The sequence below is a fragment of the Cuculus canorus genome, chromosome 2, assembly GCF_017976375.1.
Source record: "Cuculus canorus isolate bCucCan1 chromosome 2, bCucCan1.pri, whole genome shotgun sequence".
Classification (NCBI taxonomy): domain Eukaryota; kingdom Metazoa; phylum Chordata; class Aves; order Cuculiformes; family Cuculidae; genus Cuculus; species Cuculus canorus.
The window spans coordinates 51039940-51059953 of NC_071402.1; the positions used below are offsets into that span (position 1 = coordinate 51039940).

Below are 20014 nucleotides of genomic sequence, written 5' to 3' on the forward strand. Positions count from 1 at the left end.
TAATGGTATCAAGTGCTGGAAACACAATGCTTAGTTTCCTTCCAAGATGTTATTTTCACAGATAGTTTGTTATGAAGTTGAACAGCCCATAATGCAGCCTGGGTGTTTTGGCAGCAGGCTGATGTTACCAAACACCATTAGTTGTCCAGCTAGTTTACAGGGAAAGAAATACAAAATCCCCCAGGTGTTGCTTACAGTGTATCCAATTGTTTTCATTCCATTCATAAATACAATGTGCTGCTCAGCCCAAACACCTATTTTATAGCTCTAATGAAAAATAGAGAGCAAAATTCACACATAATGGTGACCACACTGCCTTTCAATGCACCTCTGTAAAAGACAGAAATTGATCAAACATGTATTTCTCCAAGCTTGCAAATGCAATATATGAAGAAAGATGTCAGGAATTCTAATTGTACTAGATAGGAAAAGCCCGTAACTAAGAGAAAATAGATTGCCTACCTAAGAGCACACAGCTGGAATGACTTTAGTCCTCATGGCACTGCTAAGAGGCCTCTTTATGGGTTTGGATTAGGAGAAATGCCCTTAGCCAGGCACAGCAGGACAGGTTGGAGAAGTGTAGCTCCAAATACATAGACATGAGTGGCTCTTACAGCTGCTGATTAAGTTAGCACAGGACACAAAGATCAGATAACTTTTTAGATCTCACCATTACTGCCTGACACTGATGGATTTATCAGGATGTAACAATTATTTTCCATCTTTAGGAAGGCTGGTGATTTTAAATTCATTATTTGGATGTACCAGCAATAATCCAATTCTCGCCCATGCCTTTTACATTGCAAGAGACAGAAGCTACCGACAGAGGAGAGACAGGCCTGCAGCATGCAGGCACCTTGACAGCTCATGAGCACCTTGGCATTCCTCTCCAATGGTAATCCTACACACATCAGTGTTTATTAATTTATTTATTGAGACATCAATTGCCTGCCAACTGTCCCAGTACTCTAAGTCCATACTGGAAAAGAAAAGAAAGACAAAAAAACCCCTTACACAGGTGGTCTCTCTGCACGCAGCCCCTGATGCATGGAGTGAAGCCCCAACACAAACCCAGAACCCCTGAGGGCGCTGAGCTCTCTCCAGCACTCAGGACTCTCCCCAAGAGAGGGCAGACTCAGCCCCCTTCAATCTTATCGCTCATTGCAATTAAAAAGGTCATTTGAAATGAAATTTCTTAGCCTAAAATGAACAGCCACACGGGCACCACCATTCAGTGGAGATTTAATTACCCCAGGACACATGCAGGCAAAATCCTCATCTGATAAATACGGTCAGATCAGTGAACTGGAAGCAATGTGCCCGACTTTCCTCTGGCTTTGTGAGTATTGGTGACCCCGTGACTTTTTATTAAGCCATATGATTACACACTGCAGGCACGCATGTGAAAGAATGCCCAGGGAAGGCAGTGGCCTGTGGCACCTGAAATTGCTCACTAGTCATTTACAAACTATAAAGAAAAGCTGACAAATCCCTAAAGCTTAGAATTTACTTTTTTTTTTTGTTAGGGGCTTAAGGTTTGTGTGGATATAGCACACCACCAGACTGATGCCTGACATTTTTTTCCTACATTATTACAGATGTGAACAATGGCCTGGATTTCTCCAGAGATAAGGACTAAAATTATTCCCTTTGTACAGTGTTAACGAATAAATGCTATTCCTGAACTATCACAAAGTTCCAAGCCATATAGTTTTGCTTATCACAATCATGTTTGAACTGTTATTTATAGGCAGAAAAACTTTGTATTTTTAAAACCCTTTTCTGAAAAAGATTTGTATCAGAAAGTTTTCAGGTTTTTTTGTTGTAAACCATTCATAAGGCTTTTGGCAACTGTTACACCCCTAAAACTCCCCAGTTGTATCCTACCAAAGGTGGATAAATAATATCTAGCTTCTCAGTATATAAAATACTATAAACAATATGCACTGAGAAAAGAGTTATTAAATGGATCTAGTTCAGTTGCTCCCAAGCCATTCATCAGAGAAAAAATCCTATTCTCCAATAAACCAGAGGTTATGTTTCTCCTTACCTCTTTTTGTTATAGCAGATTTTATCACTGTATGGCAGGAAGATTCACCCATTTCTGGTACAAAAATTCCTAGATTTAAGTCTTATATCTGAAATGATGTTCAGGAGCTAGGCTGTCAAAAGTGCACAGAGGGACATCCTGAACCAGTCATCTCTTGCATACCCCATGGAAGATATCTAAAAAAGTACCCAATTTATTTGAGGTGGCCCTGAAGTACTTTTTATCCTTTCCTTCCTGTCAGCTGTCGACCTACAAGGAGTGCAGAAGGACAGAGAACCAGTGCCTCGACACACACTGGAGATAACCTGGGGACATGATGGACTGTCCCCTAACAATGGCTCATTCCTGTGGCCAGGAAGTGGAAAGGTGAAGGTGCTGAGGAATCTGACTCAAGATCCAGAGCATGCGGGTGACGAAGATGGGTCCTACTATGGAGGACAGGCTTACAGCCTTCAATTCTGGCTGGGTTTGCCAAGGGTAATTCTCTTACACAAGCTCTTTAGTCTTCTACTTATCTGTAGTGTACTGGCTCTGTCTTTTGATTCCTTAGGAGGTTTCTCTCCATCAGCAGGGCTCTCAGCTCATTTCTTGGAAGCAAGCTTTGTAAAGCATTAAAAATGTGCTTCACAGCAGTTCACACACCACCTCCTCTGCTTTCAGTTGTTCCATCTTGTCTTATAGCATCAAACTATGCAATGAATAACTTCATACTGAAATTTCTCCATTAAATACTCTATTGAATGAAGTGCAGGGTTAAGTTCTAAAACATTAAAACAAAGAAACAAAATTCACAATGATCTCTATGTCTATTACCTAGGAATGCCACAAGTTAGGAAGATGAGATCTGCCACTTCAGAGTCTATTTTCCTTCAATTCCCTTGCCTGTGGCCATGCCCGGAGCCCAAATCTCAGAGGGAAAGATCAAAACCCATTGTAAAGAGATCGCATCCTGCTATCTACCATCTAAAACTAGTATGAGCTCTCAAGCCTAAGATTTAACATCCCTGAAGTGTAGAATACTGAAAAGTAAGTTTAGTCCTTTCCTCATTCTTTCCCGAAGTAGGGTGTCAGAGGGGGGTACAAACGAGTGAAGGTGACTGACAAGATATTTAACATTGGTGTCAATTGGATAGAGGAAAACCAGTGGAGAGCTTGTTATCTGGAGCACATAACTTCAAAGCAGCCTGAACAGTGACTGATTGTGATAACAAAACCACTTCCTAACGTGCTTTCCCCCTGCAGCAATCTAGAGGCATTGCAGCTGAGCATCGCACTTCTGGCAGCATCCCTGCACATCTGTAGCATCCATTGAGAAGAAGTAAACAGCATCAGTCAGCTGGAAAGAGCACGTTCCTCAGCTTCCCTGATTCCTTGCAGCAAATCTGTTGAAAAATGCTGGTGTGTATTTTCCTGCCATCTTGGAGTAGTCTGCATCTGTATTCATTGTCATTTAACATGTTAGTGTGTTATGCTTAGTATGTCTGGCTTAATATCACCAGATAATGTTCTGCTGACTGAAAAATTGAAGTAGCATGATAAATTCTCTGAAATTAGCTTATTTGAGGAGAAAGATTCAGAGAAAGGGGAAGCAGTGCAGGATAGCATGTATTCAGTCCTCCTTTGAAAAGCTTCTTCCCCAAAATGAGAATTGTCAGAGCATGCCTCTGTTTTTTCCTCCCTTCACAGATCTCTTCCTTCCTTGAACCAAACTACAGGCACCAGTAACAAGGCAACTAATAATAAACTCTTCAGCTGAACTCTAGGAAAGCAGTTTGGTCAAGGCTTTGCCTGCCAACACATGTTCCCAGCTGCCAGCAGTGACTCACTGCAAGCTATGTTTTTTACAAACCAGTCATGCTTTAGCCATCTCCCATTCGGAGCATATTCTGCTCCAAACAAGGCCTCACACTTCCAAATGATGGAGTCAAAAGCACTTGAATGGTTTTTATCCTCCTCCCATGCCTCATGTCAACAGGGCACACAGGGACGACTCTGGTCACAGTATATTAGAATCAGAATTATTTACCTTGGAAAAGATCTTTAAAATCATCAAGTCCAACCATAAACCTAACACTGCCAACTCTACCACTAAACCGTGTCCCTAAGTGCCACATCTACACATCTTTATATACCTCCAGGGATGGTGACTCAACCACTTCCCAGGGCAGCTTGTTACAATGCTTGACAACCCATTTGATGAAGAAATTTTTCCTAACATCCAATCTAAACCACCCCTGGTGCAACTTGAGGCTATTTCCTCTTGTCCTGTCGCTTGTTATTTGGGAGAAGAGACCAACACACACCTCGCTACAAGCTTTTGGGTAGTTGTAGAGGGTGATAAGGTCCCGCCTTGGCCTTCTTTTCTCCAGATTAGACAACTCTGGTTCCCTCTGCAGCTCCTCATAAAACCGGTGCTCCACATCCTTCAACAGTTTCGTTGTCCTCCTCTGGAAACACTCCAGCACCTCAGTGTCTTTCTTGTAGGTAGGCGCCCAAAACTGAACACAGTATTCGAGGTGTAGCCTCACCAGCATGGAGTACAGGGGGATGATTACTTCCCTGCTCCTGCTGGCCACACTACTTCTGATATAAACAGATGCTATTGGCTTTCTTGGACACCTGGGCACACTGGTGGCCTATATTCATCCAGCTATTGACTAACACTCCCAGATCCTTTTCTGCTGAGCAGCTTTTATTAGCACAACTGCTCTTACACCATGGCTCCTGAAACAAGAAGTCCACTGCTGCTTTTATTGCTGCCCACTCCAGCACGCTGTACACGAACAGTGCCAGGATTTCTACAGCTCCCGTCAGCAGACAGGACAGGATTCCTTTCAAAATGACCTTTTATCAAGTGTCTGTATATCAAAACTTGGTCCTTACCTTGGGCTTTCCCCATATTGCCATCTCATACCAATGAGGGCACAGCTGGGACAGCAGGCATAGCATTTCCTACCGGTCAGGCAGGAACTTGAACTACTTGGCTACACTTGGATTGCAAGAGTAACTTCTGGTGCTTCACTGGAAATGCTGACCCAGCTGGCCAATGGATCTGAAGTATTTAAAAGATGTGCATGTCACCTTCTGGAGGAGCCTGGTGTCAGCTGAAGCAGCTAGCACTGATGAAGGGACATGACTCCCACTCCCTCCACATATTGCTCAGAGGCTGTCTGAAAACTCAGCAGGGACTGTACAACTGGGAAGACACCAGTTTTCTGAAGGAGGGAAAATAACCCCTTTTGGGGGCCACAAAAGCATAAGCATTTGCAGGCGAACAGCACGCATGCTGGTACAGGGGCGTATACAAACCAGGTCAGCCTAGCTCCTCCCTGTGCTGCCCCATGATGCTGGGAAAGATGAGGAAGGGAGTACGGGAGGAAGTTTGGGCTCAAAAATAGTATCGACAAAAAGAAGGCTTCTTGGATCAGGACACTACTGAATTATTCAAGTCTCACCAGTGTCATTGCAATAGCTTGATGATCCCATTCTCCCTTTAGTCGAAGCTCTTCTTCAGTGCTGCAGACACCTGGGGACACCTCTCTAACCACAGCGATTTCATTTTCATGAAGGAGAAGGGGATTATGGATGTTTCCTAAGAGTGGAGCTACCCTGCATCCTTCTTCTGTGGTAAAATCCCCTCCTCCTGCTACCACCAGACTGCTGGTCTTCTCCTCCCTCCCTGCTGCCCCACCAAGCGCAACAGCACAAGCATTTATGGAAATGCTCAGATAAACCAACTCACATTGGTGGTAACACACTAGTAGGAGAAACAAAGAAATTAAAGCAAGTTAACATGCAAAAATCCCACCATGTCACAACAGTGCAGTTACTATTGGGATAATAAGGATAGTGGAGTACACACTCCTTGCTAAAACCTTTTGCAGTTCACTGTAAGAGCATGCTGACTAGAGACAGCTAAGTAGTGGGCAACATGGAGGGAAGTTATTTTTATAGTTATTAATGAATCCTAGTATTTTTTTACTTTCTGGAGGCGACAGAAAAGAACAGTTAACACTTCTTCCCATTTCTCAATTTTTTTTTCCTTTTTTGCTATTCCAGGGCCTAATGTAGGAAAAAAAAGGTAGGAAAAAAACCTGTGTGCAGCCTTATGGCAGAACTTTCCAAGCCACAGATGCTGGCTCTGTGGTTGGCTGACCTATCCAAAATAAAGCACAACAGCAGGGAGCAGTAGAGTAGTTCAGGGGGTAGAAGAGGTCATGCGAATGTGATCCCCACCTCCTGAATGCTGCATCTCCTTATGCTGCCTCCTGCTCCTTTTGGGATGGAGGGAATTGTTGACTTATTTTTTATTTTCAGCCTGCCTTTCCTATCCATTAGCCAAGTAGAATTGTTGAAAACAGTTCTACAAGAGAGGAAAAATAAGGTAAAATTTTATCGTGATGGCTTATAGTTGAAAAGGTGGCTGGCAGTTTGGATGATGAGCCCCTCTGGCTGCTCTAAGCCAGAGCTGGTGCTCTGGGAGCTCAGAGTCCACCACGTCTGGGAGCTCAGAGTCCACTGCGTCATCTCCCAGCAATCAGCCTGCCCCAGGTGAAGCTGATGGTTGCAGAGACTGAAACATCTCCATGAGCGAAAGAGAACACAAGAGCATTGAAAAGAGAAGACTCTAAGACTGCTGACCCCTGCACAGACATACATGGCACTGCCTTCTTCACACGAGAAGGCCATTTTCAGTGAATAAACACCAAAAAATGGAAAGAAAATGAGAAAAGAATGGACATGACCAATGTAGTTTTAATAATTTTTTATATCAGCATGCATTCATATCACATACTTCTTCTTTGAGAGGAGTGCACAGGGCACATCCTGGCTTAGCTGGCAGTACCACTTCTGTGAGACTACAGGAGGTTCCATGCCCCTGCTCTTGGGAATAACTACAAACTCTGCTGCACCTTGGTCTTTGAGCCAAAGGAAAACCAAGCCAGGCAGAGGACACGTAGGAGGCAGAACTTTTTTTGCAGCACATTTATTTTTGTTCAGGTGTGGGCTTCATTTTCCTAATGCTAATGATCAAATAATGAAACCATCCTCTTCTTGTTTCTGATCAAGGCTAATTCTCAAGCATTGTTTACCACGTAAATAAACTACATCTTAAAATCACAGCTTTTTCTGGGCAAATAACTAGACCGAAGTGGATAATGGGACTGTAGCTGTATGTTTTGATGCTGCCAGCAAGGGAGGTTTTCATAGCAATTGCTTGACTTACCCGAAGCACCATGCAAGAGTGAGCTGAAAGACCTGCTGCCACTTACCAAACCTCTTGTAGCCAAAGGACTGCACCTCCTCCTCCTCTGCAAAATCGTCTAGGGAAAGAAAGAAAGACACAACAGCAGATTATTACTGCTACCACTGGAAAAAGATGGGAAGAAGTTTTTACAGCTGCATGTTTGTAAATTAATGTACTTAAAAGTTTGATCAACTTGTAAGGCATGTTACCAATCACCTCCATTGCTCCTATCCCACCTCTGTCCCTGGGTAGAAAATGCAGTTCAGTGCCTTTCCCCCAAATCAGTATGACCAGCAGAAATCCAGACTACAAATGATTTATCAACTGGCAGCTAACCTAACACCTGTTTAGCCACCGAAATGTAGACCTGAGCAGACATGTCATGTCCCTCATCATGAGGGGCCACGGTTGCCACCAATGAACCACTTCGGACAGCTCACTCGGATCACTCAGTTCAGCCTTCTGCCTGTGCCATCCAGGCAGCTGGTCTCAGACTATACACGCACCAGATAGGCCATTTGTACAAAGTGCTACATGTGCCTGTGCCAAGTAATAAGAGAGGAGTCAGAGGAGATGGCTGTCCATTTGTCCACTCACCACCTCACATAGGCATCAGCTAGCTCTGAAGGGGCAAGATCCAAGAAAAAAAATGGGAAACAGAACTGACAAATTTAAACAGATGAGAAAAATAAAACTTTTTCAAGCTGTTTTGTTCTCAACTTCACCAGCTACTGAGCAGCAAAATGCTAATAATCACAATTTTATTCTGTCAGAAGCTTAATTTCTCTCCACTTCCTTCCAATAGCAAAGGAAAAGTCAGGCATCAGCAGAAGAAATACACCCACGACTTCTTCAAAAAAAAAGTCATATGTTTTTGTTCATGTGTTCAGTCTCCTTTTACCAACACAACTCCTCTTTCTGCTGAGTTAGAAAGGTGAGAGCTCTGCCTTATCACCAGCACCAGCCGCTGCACCAACTGTCATGAAGGGCAGCACAGCCCAGGCTTCTCATTTCCCACTTCCCTGTTTCCAAGGGGGAGCAGAGCAGATCCATTTCTCCTCCCACAAGCACCATTTAACATGAGAGGAAGCCTCCACGGGGCTTTCTTTAAAGAGGACCTAGGACATGGCTTTCCAAGTGCTGGCTAGTGGTTCGCAGCCCACTGCTGTGCTAGGGAACCACATTGCTGTTGCCACATTTCCAAGCAGAATCATGGAGGCAAACCTGCCTCCATGCTGTGAAAAACACAGCCAGAAACTGATGGCAAACCCTAGTCTCCAAAACCCAGGTACTCCTGGACTTTCATGTGCATTATGGTGGAGGGGTGGCAGACTGAGCACCTTGGTGAGTCTCAGCAGCTGCTCACATCACTTTGTGCCACCTTTCCAGCACAGGAAGCTGAGGAACCCCACTTACTTGCCACCTCTCCATCCAGACCCTTCCCTGATATGAGGGGAGAAGGAAATGGAAGCTGGAAGGCCAGTCAAGGAATTCACAAGAAGGGAACATTTAATGAGTGGCAGTGGAAAAACAGGCTTAAAGCAGATAAACAGCTGTGATGGAGTGAAGGGTCTGTGCTTCGTTAGACCGTTGTTGTCCACAGACTTATTGCACACAAACAGGCTGCTCTGCATCATGAGATTGGGCTAACTGGTGTCACAGCTAACTCAGGGCGTGACAGAGCCTTCAGAGGATGAATTCAAAGCTGAAGTAAAGACATGGTCTGCATACAGGCTCAACAAAGTCTAAATCTTCTGAGTGTACATCCAGCATAAACGTGACCTGCAGCTCCTTGCAGCCTGAAAGGTGCCATTGAAGTCTGAGGGAAATGTTGCCTGCAGCAGCAAAGGAGTCCATGAAACGTATCACTTTGCAGAACATCACCCTTTTCTCAGACAGCACTTTGATAAAACAGCTCAAAACTCATATTCTTCATGAGATGACACATATTTTGTTCCCTGCCAGAGGTGCTCCTGTCCATATCTCAAGCTAGACATCCAATTCAGAGGAGCATTTAAGAAATGGAAGAACCAGCAAACACTCCTTAAGCAAAATAAACACATCCTGGTTTTGAAAGCAGAAAGAATCCTTTAAAAAAACAGACTCAGCAAACCCTCACAATTGTACCAAATGTTATCTGAAAATGAGGTCAGCTGACAAAACATGACAAATACTAATAAAGCACAACCAGTTGACAACCAGGCTGCTCATCTCAGCAGAGAACTACTCAGGAAAAATCTTGCCCTCTTGCACAACAGATAAATGCTACACGAAAAAAACCTATCAGCTCCAGAGACCCTAGCTTCCTGCCCTCTCCGGCTATCAGGGCTGTGACACAATCATCTCCTTTGTTTTTCAGAAGTGTAACCTGACTTACCCGATCCATATCTGATGTATGCAGCCAGGCTGTCTTTAAAATCCCGTGGCTTTATCCAACACCATATCTCCAAGTCTTTCCTCCTGGCCTGCTAGCCTCTTCCCTAGTTGTTTGGTTTTTCACGCTTAGCTCAACGGCATTGCCTCTGGCCATGCATTTATAATCATATTTTTGTTTCTGTGGACTTTTTCGTATTTGCAACATATGTAGGTATGTTTCATATGCATATATTGCAGATATATAAAATATGTATACACATCTATATAACTTTAAAATGTATTTATTTTTAATATTTGCAACACTGCATGCTATGCTTGCTAGTGATGATTTTTTTTTTTAAGCTCTGAATACTTTGTAATTATTCATTAATCTCCTCATTTTGAGGACCATTTGGAAAAAAAAAGAAGCGGGCACAGGCAAGGACAGTTTTGTCAACAGGTGACTTGGCTCCCTGCTTACTGAAAACTAAAGCATCAGATGAAACTTCTTTGAATTCCTGTAAGTTGATCTAGCAACAGGCAGCAACGTATTTTAGGGGAAGTCTATTAAAATTCTTTACGGACTAAGCTCAGTGGTCTTTCAGTCACAACTGCCACTAGGCACTTTTCCCAAATCATGTGAAAATATAATATTTTACAATATGAAGGGTAGTACAGCAAGTTTAGGAAAATAAAGATAGGAGGGATAAATGAATAAAACAAAGTTAGACTAAATGTTCAGAAATGAACAGCACTGCATCCTTTGGAAAAACAGACTAGGATGGGTTGAAAGACCTACTTCAGAAGAAATCTAAGTTTGTAATATTAAAAATAAAGTTGACAAACAAGTCTATAAATTTAAATTCTAAGGCAAAGCCATGTGTCCCAGCTTGCTCCCCCCGCGCCGTTTGGGCAGAATTGCATTCACTGGAGGTGGCAGAAACTTGGCCCTCACATCCTCGTTCCAGTGCTGAAAATATTAAAGTAATATCACAAGTTTTGCAAAAATCTGAAAGCTTCGTAGTGTCTTTGCATCAGGGAAACAGAAGAGAACTCAAGTTTTCATTGAAAACGCAACAGTTTTTCTAGAGAAAGCTATGAAAATGTGATCTGTGATGAATTACAGAGGTTAAGAAAACACACGCCAAGTAGGAAAGCAAATAGTAAGAAAACTTCCAGCATGGTTTTGTGCCTTAAGCTTTTAAAGGCAGTTACCAGAAATTGGAGTGGAAGAAATTCATGTGTTTTGAGCACCGGTGGCTGACACTACAAAAGGAAATTTTGTGTTTTTACATCACTGGTGCACTTAAGTGGGGCTACACCTGGTGTAAAAAGGCTTTGTTTGACATCGTGGAAGACATAAGTTTAAAATGTTTTACTTCAGTTTCAATCTAACCCTTCTCAGTTACATAGAGGACTAGAAGGAATGCAACATTTCCGTTACATACATATACATTTTTATACAGGCAAGGCTTATTTTCCTGGGTGAAAAATATGAATGGCATACTTCTCCTTGAAGCAGACAATAAAGCAGATTCCATTGTTATGTCCCAGCCAAAAGAATTAACTCTTTAGTGCCTGGAAGACCAGCCATAATTTATTTATGAGCATTCATCTGTGAGCTGAAGGAGAGGAAATCTAATCTAGAATAAGAAAGGTTAAAGAAACATGAAAAGCTGAGAAAAATGCAATTTCTTATTCCACTGACTTCTACTGAGCTCTGGCAGAAGGAAGGTCCATAAAAAAAAAAAAGGTGAACTTTGGGCAGAGTAGAAACACACATGAGCAACTAATTGTATTTAACCATGTAGGGGAAAGACCACCGCAGATCTCCTGTTTCATCAGGGTTACAAACAAGAGTCTTCTTGGACCCTGCAACAGACTGTCACTTGGAGCTTACAACAAACTGCTAAACATGAATGGCTTACTGTAGGTGAGCAGCAGTACATCGAATATTTTAGGGAGTCAGTACAAAGTGAGAACCCTGGTCCAAATTAAAAAGAGGCTTTGAGATATTTTGGCAATATCCACACCTCACTGTGTACCAATGCCAAATTCTGCTTGCCTTCCAGCTACAAATTATTACTGCAACACCTCTAATAAATACAGTTGTAGAGTTAAATAAGTTACAGTATAATGCTTCAAGGGAGTGGAAACTATAAAAAGGGAGTTCAGCTGGGGATTAACACAGCAAACAGAGGGAATTCATTTAATCTAAAACAAATTAGACTCTCATTTGATTAATTTGCTAGAGGCAAAGCAAAAATCTGTGGAGTAGAACTGTGTAATTTCTAGTTCTTGTTCTTAAATCTTAAATAAATTAATCATGGACCACTTACAAGTCACTTTGAGGTCAAGAAAGAAAGAGCTGGCGTGGAGCCAAAAAGGATGCCAAATCTGCCCTGGGACTATACAGGGCCTGTAACCACTGCACTGCTCAGTCCTCTTGCTGGAACAGCACCAGGTCTGAGAAGCCTTTGGTGCAAGGTGATTTTAGGAAAATTGTTTCCATTTTCTCCCCTTCCTTTTGTAGGTGCCATTGTTGGCATACAGAAAGTGTCACAGAAAGCTGGAAATGTACAGGTCTAGCTTTCACCTTTTAATAGTATAATTTATTCAGGCATTTAAAAATAATTAACTAATGACACAAACTAGATCTCTGAACTGTAGAGATGCTGGGTTGTGTGGTGGCTGCAGACATATGTTATCCAATAATTTCTAGAACTTTCAAGTGCAGTAAACATGGGTTTAAAGTCTTTGTTTAAAGTCTTGAATTAAGTAAAGACACCAATATTCTATGCTGCACTTCAAAATACAGGGAAATCTACTTCAGGAGAGAATGGGGTGAAAACTGTCATGCTGACTTTTAACTCTGATTTTAGAAGCAACTTTACAACCCCCATGAAAACTGAATTTATGGCACTTGAGAATTTACCCCTCAAGCACCACCTCAGAAACTCAGGACTATAAGACTAATTTGTAGTAACCGTAACATCCAGGGTAAGAGTTTCCTTTAAAATAAATCTCTCAAAGAACTTTAAAAGTTAGGGCTCTGCCTTTCCCACTGACTTTATGGGAACTGTATATTTACCTCCCAGAGCAACACTGTAAAATTCATTTTCATATTATCAAGAAGACTTTTTTTTTTTTTTTTTTTGGTACCATTTGGAAAGATGCTGTGCCCATTAGTTGAAAATTATTATTTTCCTTTCCTTAGCCCATAAACTAGCATGGAAGTAGAACCCTGCTCAGAACCATGTAACAAGTGTACTTAGGATCTGGTCAGAGAGATCATCTGCAGTGTTAAAAAGCTACTTCTGCTCGCTTTCCCACCTCAGCCCTCTCAAGGTAAGGCAAAACTGGTCCACTTGTGAGGTTTCTGTAATATTAACAACTGTTCAGACAGATGAGAACAGTGAACACCAATATATTTCTCATATCACATTTCAAAAGCTTTTTGAGCAGCCACCAGATTTATATGCAGTTCTGGTCACTATTAACCAGATCTACATTCAAAGTGCTGACCTAGAGGTGAAACTGAGCCGGCAGAAGCACAGCAAGCAGCTGCAGTCTTCAGATGTTGATGATTTCATCAGTCTCTAATTGGTTTCCACTGGTTTCCATAGCTTTCATTCTGGACAGTCTCCTGCTTGTGCTAACGGGCTGCTCATTCTCCTTTCTCTTCACAGATGCTTCGTTTCACTTGGCCTCTTCTGCCTTTCTCCACTAGTTTCTAGCCCCTTTTCATATTTAAGTCTTTGTCTCTTTGCTTCTACTTTGGTAAGACCTCCCTAATAAAAATCTACCCCACACTTAAAACCCTTCCCTACTGACATGGTCACAAACTGATCTGTCATGTTCACAATGTCACTGTATGTCACCATGTGTATGATGCCCATCTTTTCTACCTGGTCCTTTGTTCAACTTGTCATGCAGTGAGCTCCTTCAGACAGGGATTACGTGGATTCTGCATTTGTAGAGCACCTGGTCTCTACCTGGCAGAGGTTCAGCGGAGGCAGTCCTGGAAGTGAGCCCACCTTCCTGCATCCCAAAACATTCTTTGGTATGTTGTTTGAGCCTGGATTCTGGCAACGAGAGCGAGGCTTTTCCCCACGTCTGTCCATCAGGCTGCCAATCTGGAAATTTATCTACTTTCAGTATTGCAAGAAACCAAAAGGCAAGGTCCAAGACCATAGATTCTCTCTTAACACTTAAAATCTAAGACTAGGATTGCGTCAAAACCAAAACAAAAGATAGAATCATGACAAATGGGTGCATTTTAATGTTCCGGTCTCAATCAATTCTTGCAATGCTACGCCCAAACATTAAGAATGCAGAAAAGGACATGAGATTAAGAAATCCAGAGGTATAAGAGTGATGGCTCTAGATTTCAGGCACAAGATGAAGGCAGTAAATACGAGTGTTTCTTGAACAAAACTTATTAGCCTGTAAGTGCCACAGAGCACTGCTACAGTACAGGGGTCAGGACCAGCTGCATGGTGCAGAAGGTTGACCTTAGAAGTTAAAAGTTTAAATCATATCGTATTTCAGCATAACGATTTAAGAGCAAACAGACCTATTCTCATTAGTACACTGAAAAATTGTGCCTCCCCGTCTATATGTTAGAGGAGGCAATTAACAACAGCATTAAAATGGCATGCACATTCCTAACAACACACATCTCTATTACCTCCCATAACTCAACCACTTTGTTCCCCAGCAATGTCCCAGTCTTCACCTCAAATTTATGCACCAAAAGGGATTGCAGTTTTAGGTGGAAGCAGTCAAACTCCAAATCTTAGGTTGATCCTTCACTTGTACAGACCATGTTCACATTATTAGCAGGATCAGGTTCACTTCCAGTGCCTGGTAAAAAGCATCTTTATTTTGCTTTCTAAGGGGGAGGGCTGAAAGGGGAGAATCTCTGTTCTAACACACAGGACCTCAGGATAAGGAACGTTTTGTGAAGCTGAAGATAACTGGGCACACATCCCTCGCAACACTGAATTGCTTTCAGCCTTGACATTTCTTCCAGCTCTCTTTATTTACTCTGGTTTTACTCTGCAAGGCCTAATCAGCTCTATTTTTCTGCAAGATCATCTTTCCCTCCTTATCCTAGCAGGCAAAGGTGTTTGAACCTCTGGGCTCAATGGTCTTTGAGTGTGGATCTAAGCAAACTGTTCAGTGGTGGTGACAAAAAAGGGCTCTGTTCAGCTCTCAGCTGAAGCAAAATCAGCCTAGAATAAATTTATGTTATCCAAGGTAGAAGGAGTCACTAGAGAGTTTAAACAACTTCTTTCTTCACAGTGATAGGCTCACTGGAGCTATTTGTAGTCCTATGTGGTTGGGAAAAGTGAAATACGGAAAGCAACGATGAACAATTACAACTATTTACTGAAAATACTCTCGCCATTAATAGCTTATATGCTAATTCTGCTCAATATCCACTACAGCTGTACAGTGATAATTCTATCTGTGCAATAACAGATTTCTTTTGTGTTTTCACAGCCTCTAACACTCTGCTTTCCTCTATAACATTAATAAGAATATCCTTTGACACATGCGTACATGACCATCTTTCTCATCCATATGTTTAAAACCCTCTGTGCTACCAACCCATTCAGGATACACACTGACTGTATAGTAGCATTGCTCAGGATTTGTTCTGCGTTGTATCACACATTTATTATAACTGCTCATGCCTTTGAACTTCTGCGGTAGGGTCCTGTGACATGTCCAACACACACCACTCAGAGCTCCTACACGCTTCATGTTTATGTCACTACATTCACATAAACTCTGTTATAAGTAGACTAAGCAAAGGTTGCTACGTCACTCCATTTCTAATCCTTGGGTTTCAGATGCCTTCTGGTTTCTACAAAATACTCTGGAGTGGATATTTTTAAAATCTGCAGTTTGAAGTCTCTATCCAAGAAAGACCTATTGGGAGATGACTATTAATTTGATTTTGTGCACATGAAGATAGGAGAGAGCGCTACATACTTATTCAGTATTAGAAAATTAAAACATTTATACCTTTATTCTTTAAAAATAGTGGTGGCATCAAAACAGTTAGAGAGAAAAACAAAACTTGTCAGGAAGGCAGACATCATATAAATACAGTATTTATGTTAAAGACTTTTCAGTGAAGCCAAGAAAGGGCAACTGAATTTGCACTCACGCTCAGCTGTTGTATGTGAAGGCTTTACTTGCACACTACAACCAGGTTCCAAGTTAGAACAGAAGGGATGACTTTGGCGATATGGGCTGGTAAGTCATTAATCCTCTGTTAAAGTGTGCACTGTATAAGGGGAACTATAAATGGAACTGGCATGTCCCACGAAAGCTCAATGTACTCTATATACAGAAAATTCTGTTCATGAAGCACATAGAGCTTCCTTTGAGGAAAACTGGTCAATGCCAAGAAAGCTGGACGTTCAGACTAGACCATTCCTGAGGCAGTTCTGACTTCACTGATTTCAGTAGAGCACACCAAGGATGAACCTATCCTGCCATTTCACTCCATACATCTTTTTTGTTTTTTGGTTTTTTTTTTTAAAAAAAAAAGGGAGGAACTGCACAGGACATGGTATTTGGTTTCACTGGAGTTTGCAAGCACAAGACAACAGACATTTTGTTCTCCAGCACCATCGCTTTACAAGCCGTAGATCGCAAGGTGCCTATGACAGCAGAAAGAATGAGAAGAAGGAGGATCAGTGGAAAGAAGCAGCTGAGCTACCTTGGGTACCACAACACAGAGCTCCTCATTCACCCTGGAGCAACAGTCCCAAAGCGACCACATTGACTTTGTCACAGCCTGATTTTGGGTATTAATATTAGTTGTTATTCAAACAACATCCACATTTCAGGCAAAAGAAACTTAGCACCAAAACTGACATGACAGTAGTGATTACAGATGCAGTTTAAGGTAATAGTTACAAAATATAACACAGATACATAGAAAGAAGTTCTCAGTTTCAACAACACTTGTCCCTGTCTTAAGTTAGGACCAATGTTTTTGAACATGTGGTGGTGTTTGACAAAAGCACCTTTTTTCTTTTGTTTCCTAGGCAACAAATACTCCTTCACACCCCAATAAATAATTATAACTTAGACATATCATTTGATAAAGATACATCTGATCCTTAAACAGACAAGTCCTTTTATAAATCACATGAATTATTACTAAAAAGTATCACCAAAGTTTGTGAACTCAGTGTAGATTGCTGGAAATAAAACTGCCAGCATCTTAAACATAAACTTCAATTTGTTTTATTGATTTAAAACATAACACATTACAAATTCCGGCAATGGAAAATATAATTTATTCCTTACAAATATTTAGTGATGTAATTATTTAGACATTCCTCCATTCTCCAGAGAGGGTAGATATAAGAGACAGCTGCAATCAACACATCATTTTGTTGTTATTGAGAAAAATGCTTAACTACACTGAGTTCTAAAGTCCTACAATCATTACTACCATCAAATTTAAAGAGAAAATACGAAAAAACAAGTCTGCACCCAGAAAAGGAAATCACAGAGTCAAAATTTGGTTTGGCTTCCTGACTTCCACAACACCGGCAATGGCACTTGATGTGATGATTTCTTTGAAGTTTATCTTTTCCCCTACTATTAGAGCAGTCATTTAAGTGTTTTTTTCTGTGTTTTATTACTGATTTCCAAAATAAGATGCCTGTGATTGCTCTCAGGGAAACCGAATGGTAAGGACTAGCAACCAGAGTGAAGCATCTCCCTCTCAGTGTCACATAAAGCAACAACATGCGCTCCCAGCAGGAATAACATCTTCCCTCCAAATGCCACTTCTCTGCTTTGCAAAGAAGAGCGATGAAGGCAGAATGGAAGGAGACACAAGTTGCGTTATATGTATTGCCATCCTCAGCCCTTTGTATCCAGACTCCTCCTAAAACCAGTGCAGCTTCAGCCCCTACAAAAACAGGGCATAAGGCTTTCAGTGATAACAGGCAGGGGTTTATATTACTGCATTCCCATTGTTTTGGTTTGTTCCTGCCATTACACTTACGCTGATAATGACAAGCTGATGTCAAAACTTTTGGCACAAGTACCCTATAACTAAAAAAACACTGTAAATACATTATTTTTAATGCATTACACAGCCCTATAGAGACATGTCACAGTGCCACAAGTAACTTAAACAGCACGTGTGGGCTTGCAAAAATAAAACCCCCCAAAAGCTTCTTCTCCCTTCAGGCAGATCCTCTAGCAAGTGAGTAAATAATCACATCATTTGGTGTCCCAGACTCTGGAAACTAAGTGTAACTACCACGATGTTTACTGGCCTCCTGGCATCTGGAATCAAACTGCAATCCAAGCACAGGCACTGATGCCCAAAAGCAATTTTCTTATATGTATGTTTTTTTCCTTCCACCCTTCAAGTTTTTTTGCCACTGCAGAAAAAGAACTAGATCCAACTCTCACAAACTCCCAATGACTTCCAAAACTTTCTATAATGTCCTTTGATGTCTTCATTTTAAGTATTCCCCAGTGTGTAAAGTCTCTGTGTTTTGCTGTAAGGCTATCAATTTTCACAAACAGAAGGCTTTCTTGCACACACCCCTACATCTTTACTAGCTTACGGTGTAGCAATGTGGCAATCTGGTTCTCTATTCGATTTTAGAAGTGTATTATCTAATACCTCTCAGTCACAACTTTGTAGGATGGGGTCAACTGGTAGAAGTGGAGTGTTTTACCCATTTAAAACAAAAAGAGAGAGAGAGGGGAGAAAAAGAAGAGAAAAGGAAAAGAAACAAAGTTTCAGTTTTAACAGATGCAAAGCAAAGCCCAAATATTTTCCAGTCGGTGGATGTTGAGGAGAAATATGCCAAATACATTTCACAAGCCAGTTAAGCCTCTGCTGGCACCTAATCACTGCCAGATGTTTAGAAACAAAACGAAGAACATCGCAAAACGCTGGCAGAGAAAAAATAAACAAATAAACTGGGGAGAAGCAGAAGTCGGACTTCTCGGGACGCCGCGGAAAGGGGAGATAAAAGTTGGGTGCCGAGAGAAAACGTGCCGGGGAAAGCACACACGACGGAGACGGGACGGGACACGGACACCCCGCGCCGCGCCTGCCCCGCACAAACCCAACCGGGGCGGCGCGAAGACTCGAGCGCGGGGCTGCGGGCAGACACAGGCTCTGCAGTCCCCGGCACCGGCTGCGCTGCCCGCACCCTACACGCATACCGACCGCCCCGCCGGCATCCTGCTCGAAACCTCCCCTTGCTGCAGCCTGTTCACACAGCGCCCTGCCCGCGTCCTGCCTGCAATCTCCCCTTGATGCAGCCTGTCCGCACGCTGCCTTACTTGCATCCTGACTGCTCCGTCCCGGTACCCTACAGGTACCTCCTGCCTGCACCCTGCCCGTTCCCTGCACCTGCCTGAAATCTCCCCTCGATGCAGCCTGCCTGCGTGCTGCCTTCCTCACCTGCACCCTGCCTGTACCCTACCGATCTTGCCTGCACGCTGCCTGCAATCCCCTCTCGCCGCAGCCCGTCTGCACGCTGCCCTGCCTGCACCCTGCCCGCCCTCAGCTCCCTTTCTGCACGCCGCCTGCCCTCTCCCCTTGCCGCAGCCTGCCCGCACGCTGCCCAACGCAGTGCCCGCTCGCAGCACTCGCCGGTGCACGTGTAGCGGGCGGCGGAGCTCTCGCCCGTACCTTTCATCTTGGCGCCGGGGCGGGTCGCATAGGACGGTGGGGGCGCTCCCTGCCTAGTGCCGGTCCATGCCGGGGCCGGGCGCGCCCCCGCCGCTGCCCCTGCTGCGCAGCCCCGGCCGCTGCCGCTGCCCGCGCCGCTCGCCCTCGCTCCTCGCCCCGCCTCCCTCCCTCCGCCTCGGGGAAGGGGCCGCGGCCGGGGACGGGCTGCGGGGCGGGCTCGGGGCGGCGGGGGCTGCCCGTGGGGAGCAGCCTGGGGCGGTACTCGAGGCGCCCTCCCGGGACCGGGGAGCTCGAGTGGGATGTGATCCTGCCGGGAGGGCGAAGGGTCGCGAGGGGCAGGCACCCGGGGGTTTGGCTAACGCCGTCCTCCTGGGGGTCGTCGAATCATAGAATAGTTTGGGTTGGAAGGGACCTTAAAGATCAGAGAATCATAGAATCACCGGGTTGGAAAAGACCTCTTGGATCATCAACTCCAACCATTCCTATGTGCCACCAAGCCATGTCCCTGAGCACCTCGTCTACTCTTTAAATACCTCCAGGAATGGTGACTCAACCACCTCCCTGTTCCAACCCCACTGTGATGGGCAGGGACACCTCCCAAGAGACCAGGCTGCCCAAGGCCCCATCCAACCTGGCCTTGAACACCTCCAGGGATGGGGCA

At 43.4% G+C, this 20014-nt stretch overlaps 1 protein-coding gene across 2 annotated transcripts in view; it reads right to left on the reverse strand.

Annotated features, from left to right (window-relative positions):
* Positions 1-19513, reverse strand: part of COLEC12 (collectin subfamily member 12) — a 98327-nt gene extending 78814 nt beyond the window's left edge. The window contains exons 1-2 of one of the 2 annotated variants that reach the window (XM_054059879.1): positions 19354-19513; positions 7324-7374 (exon numbers count right to left, since the gene is read on the reverse strand). In XM_054059879.1, coding sequence (XP_053915854.1) covers positions 7324-7374; positions 19354-19360 — 58 coding nt within the window. In that variant the 5' untranslated portion in view covers positions 19361-19513. Of the gene's footprint in view, positions 1-6286; positions 6318-7323; positions 7375-19353 lie in introns of those variants that run through there. The other variant, XM_054059880.1, reaches the window with a different exon arrangement.
* Positions 19514-20014: the final 501 nt, after the last annotated feature.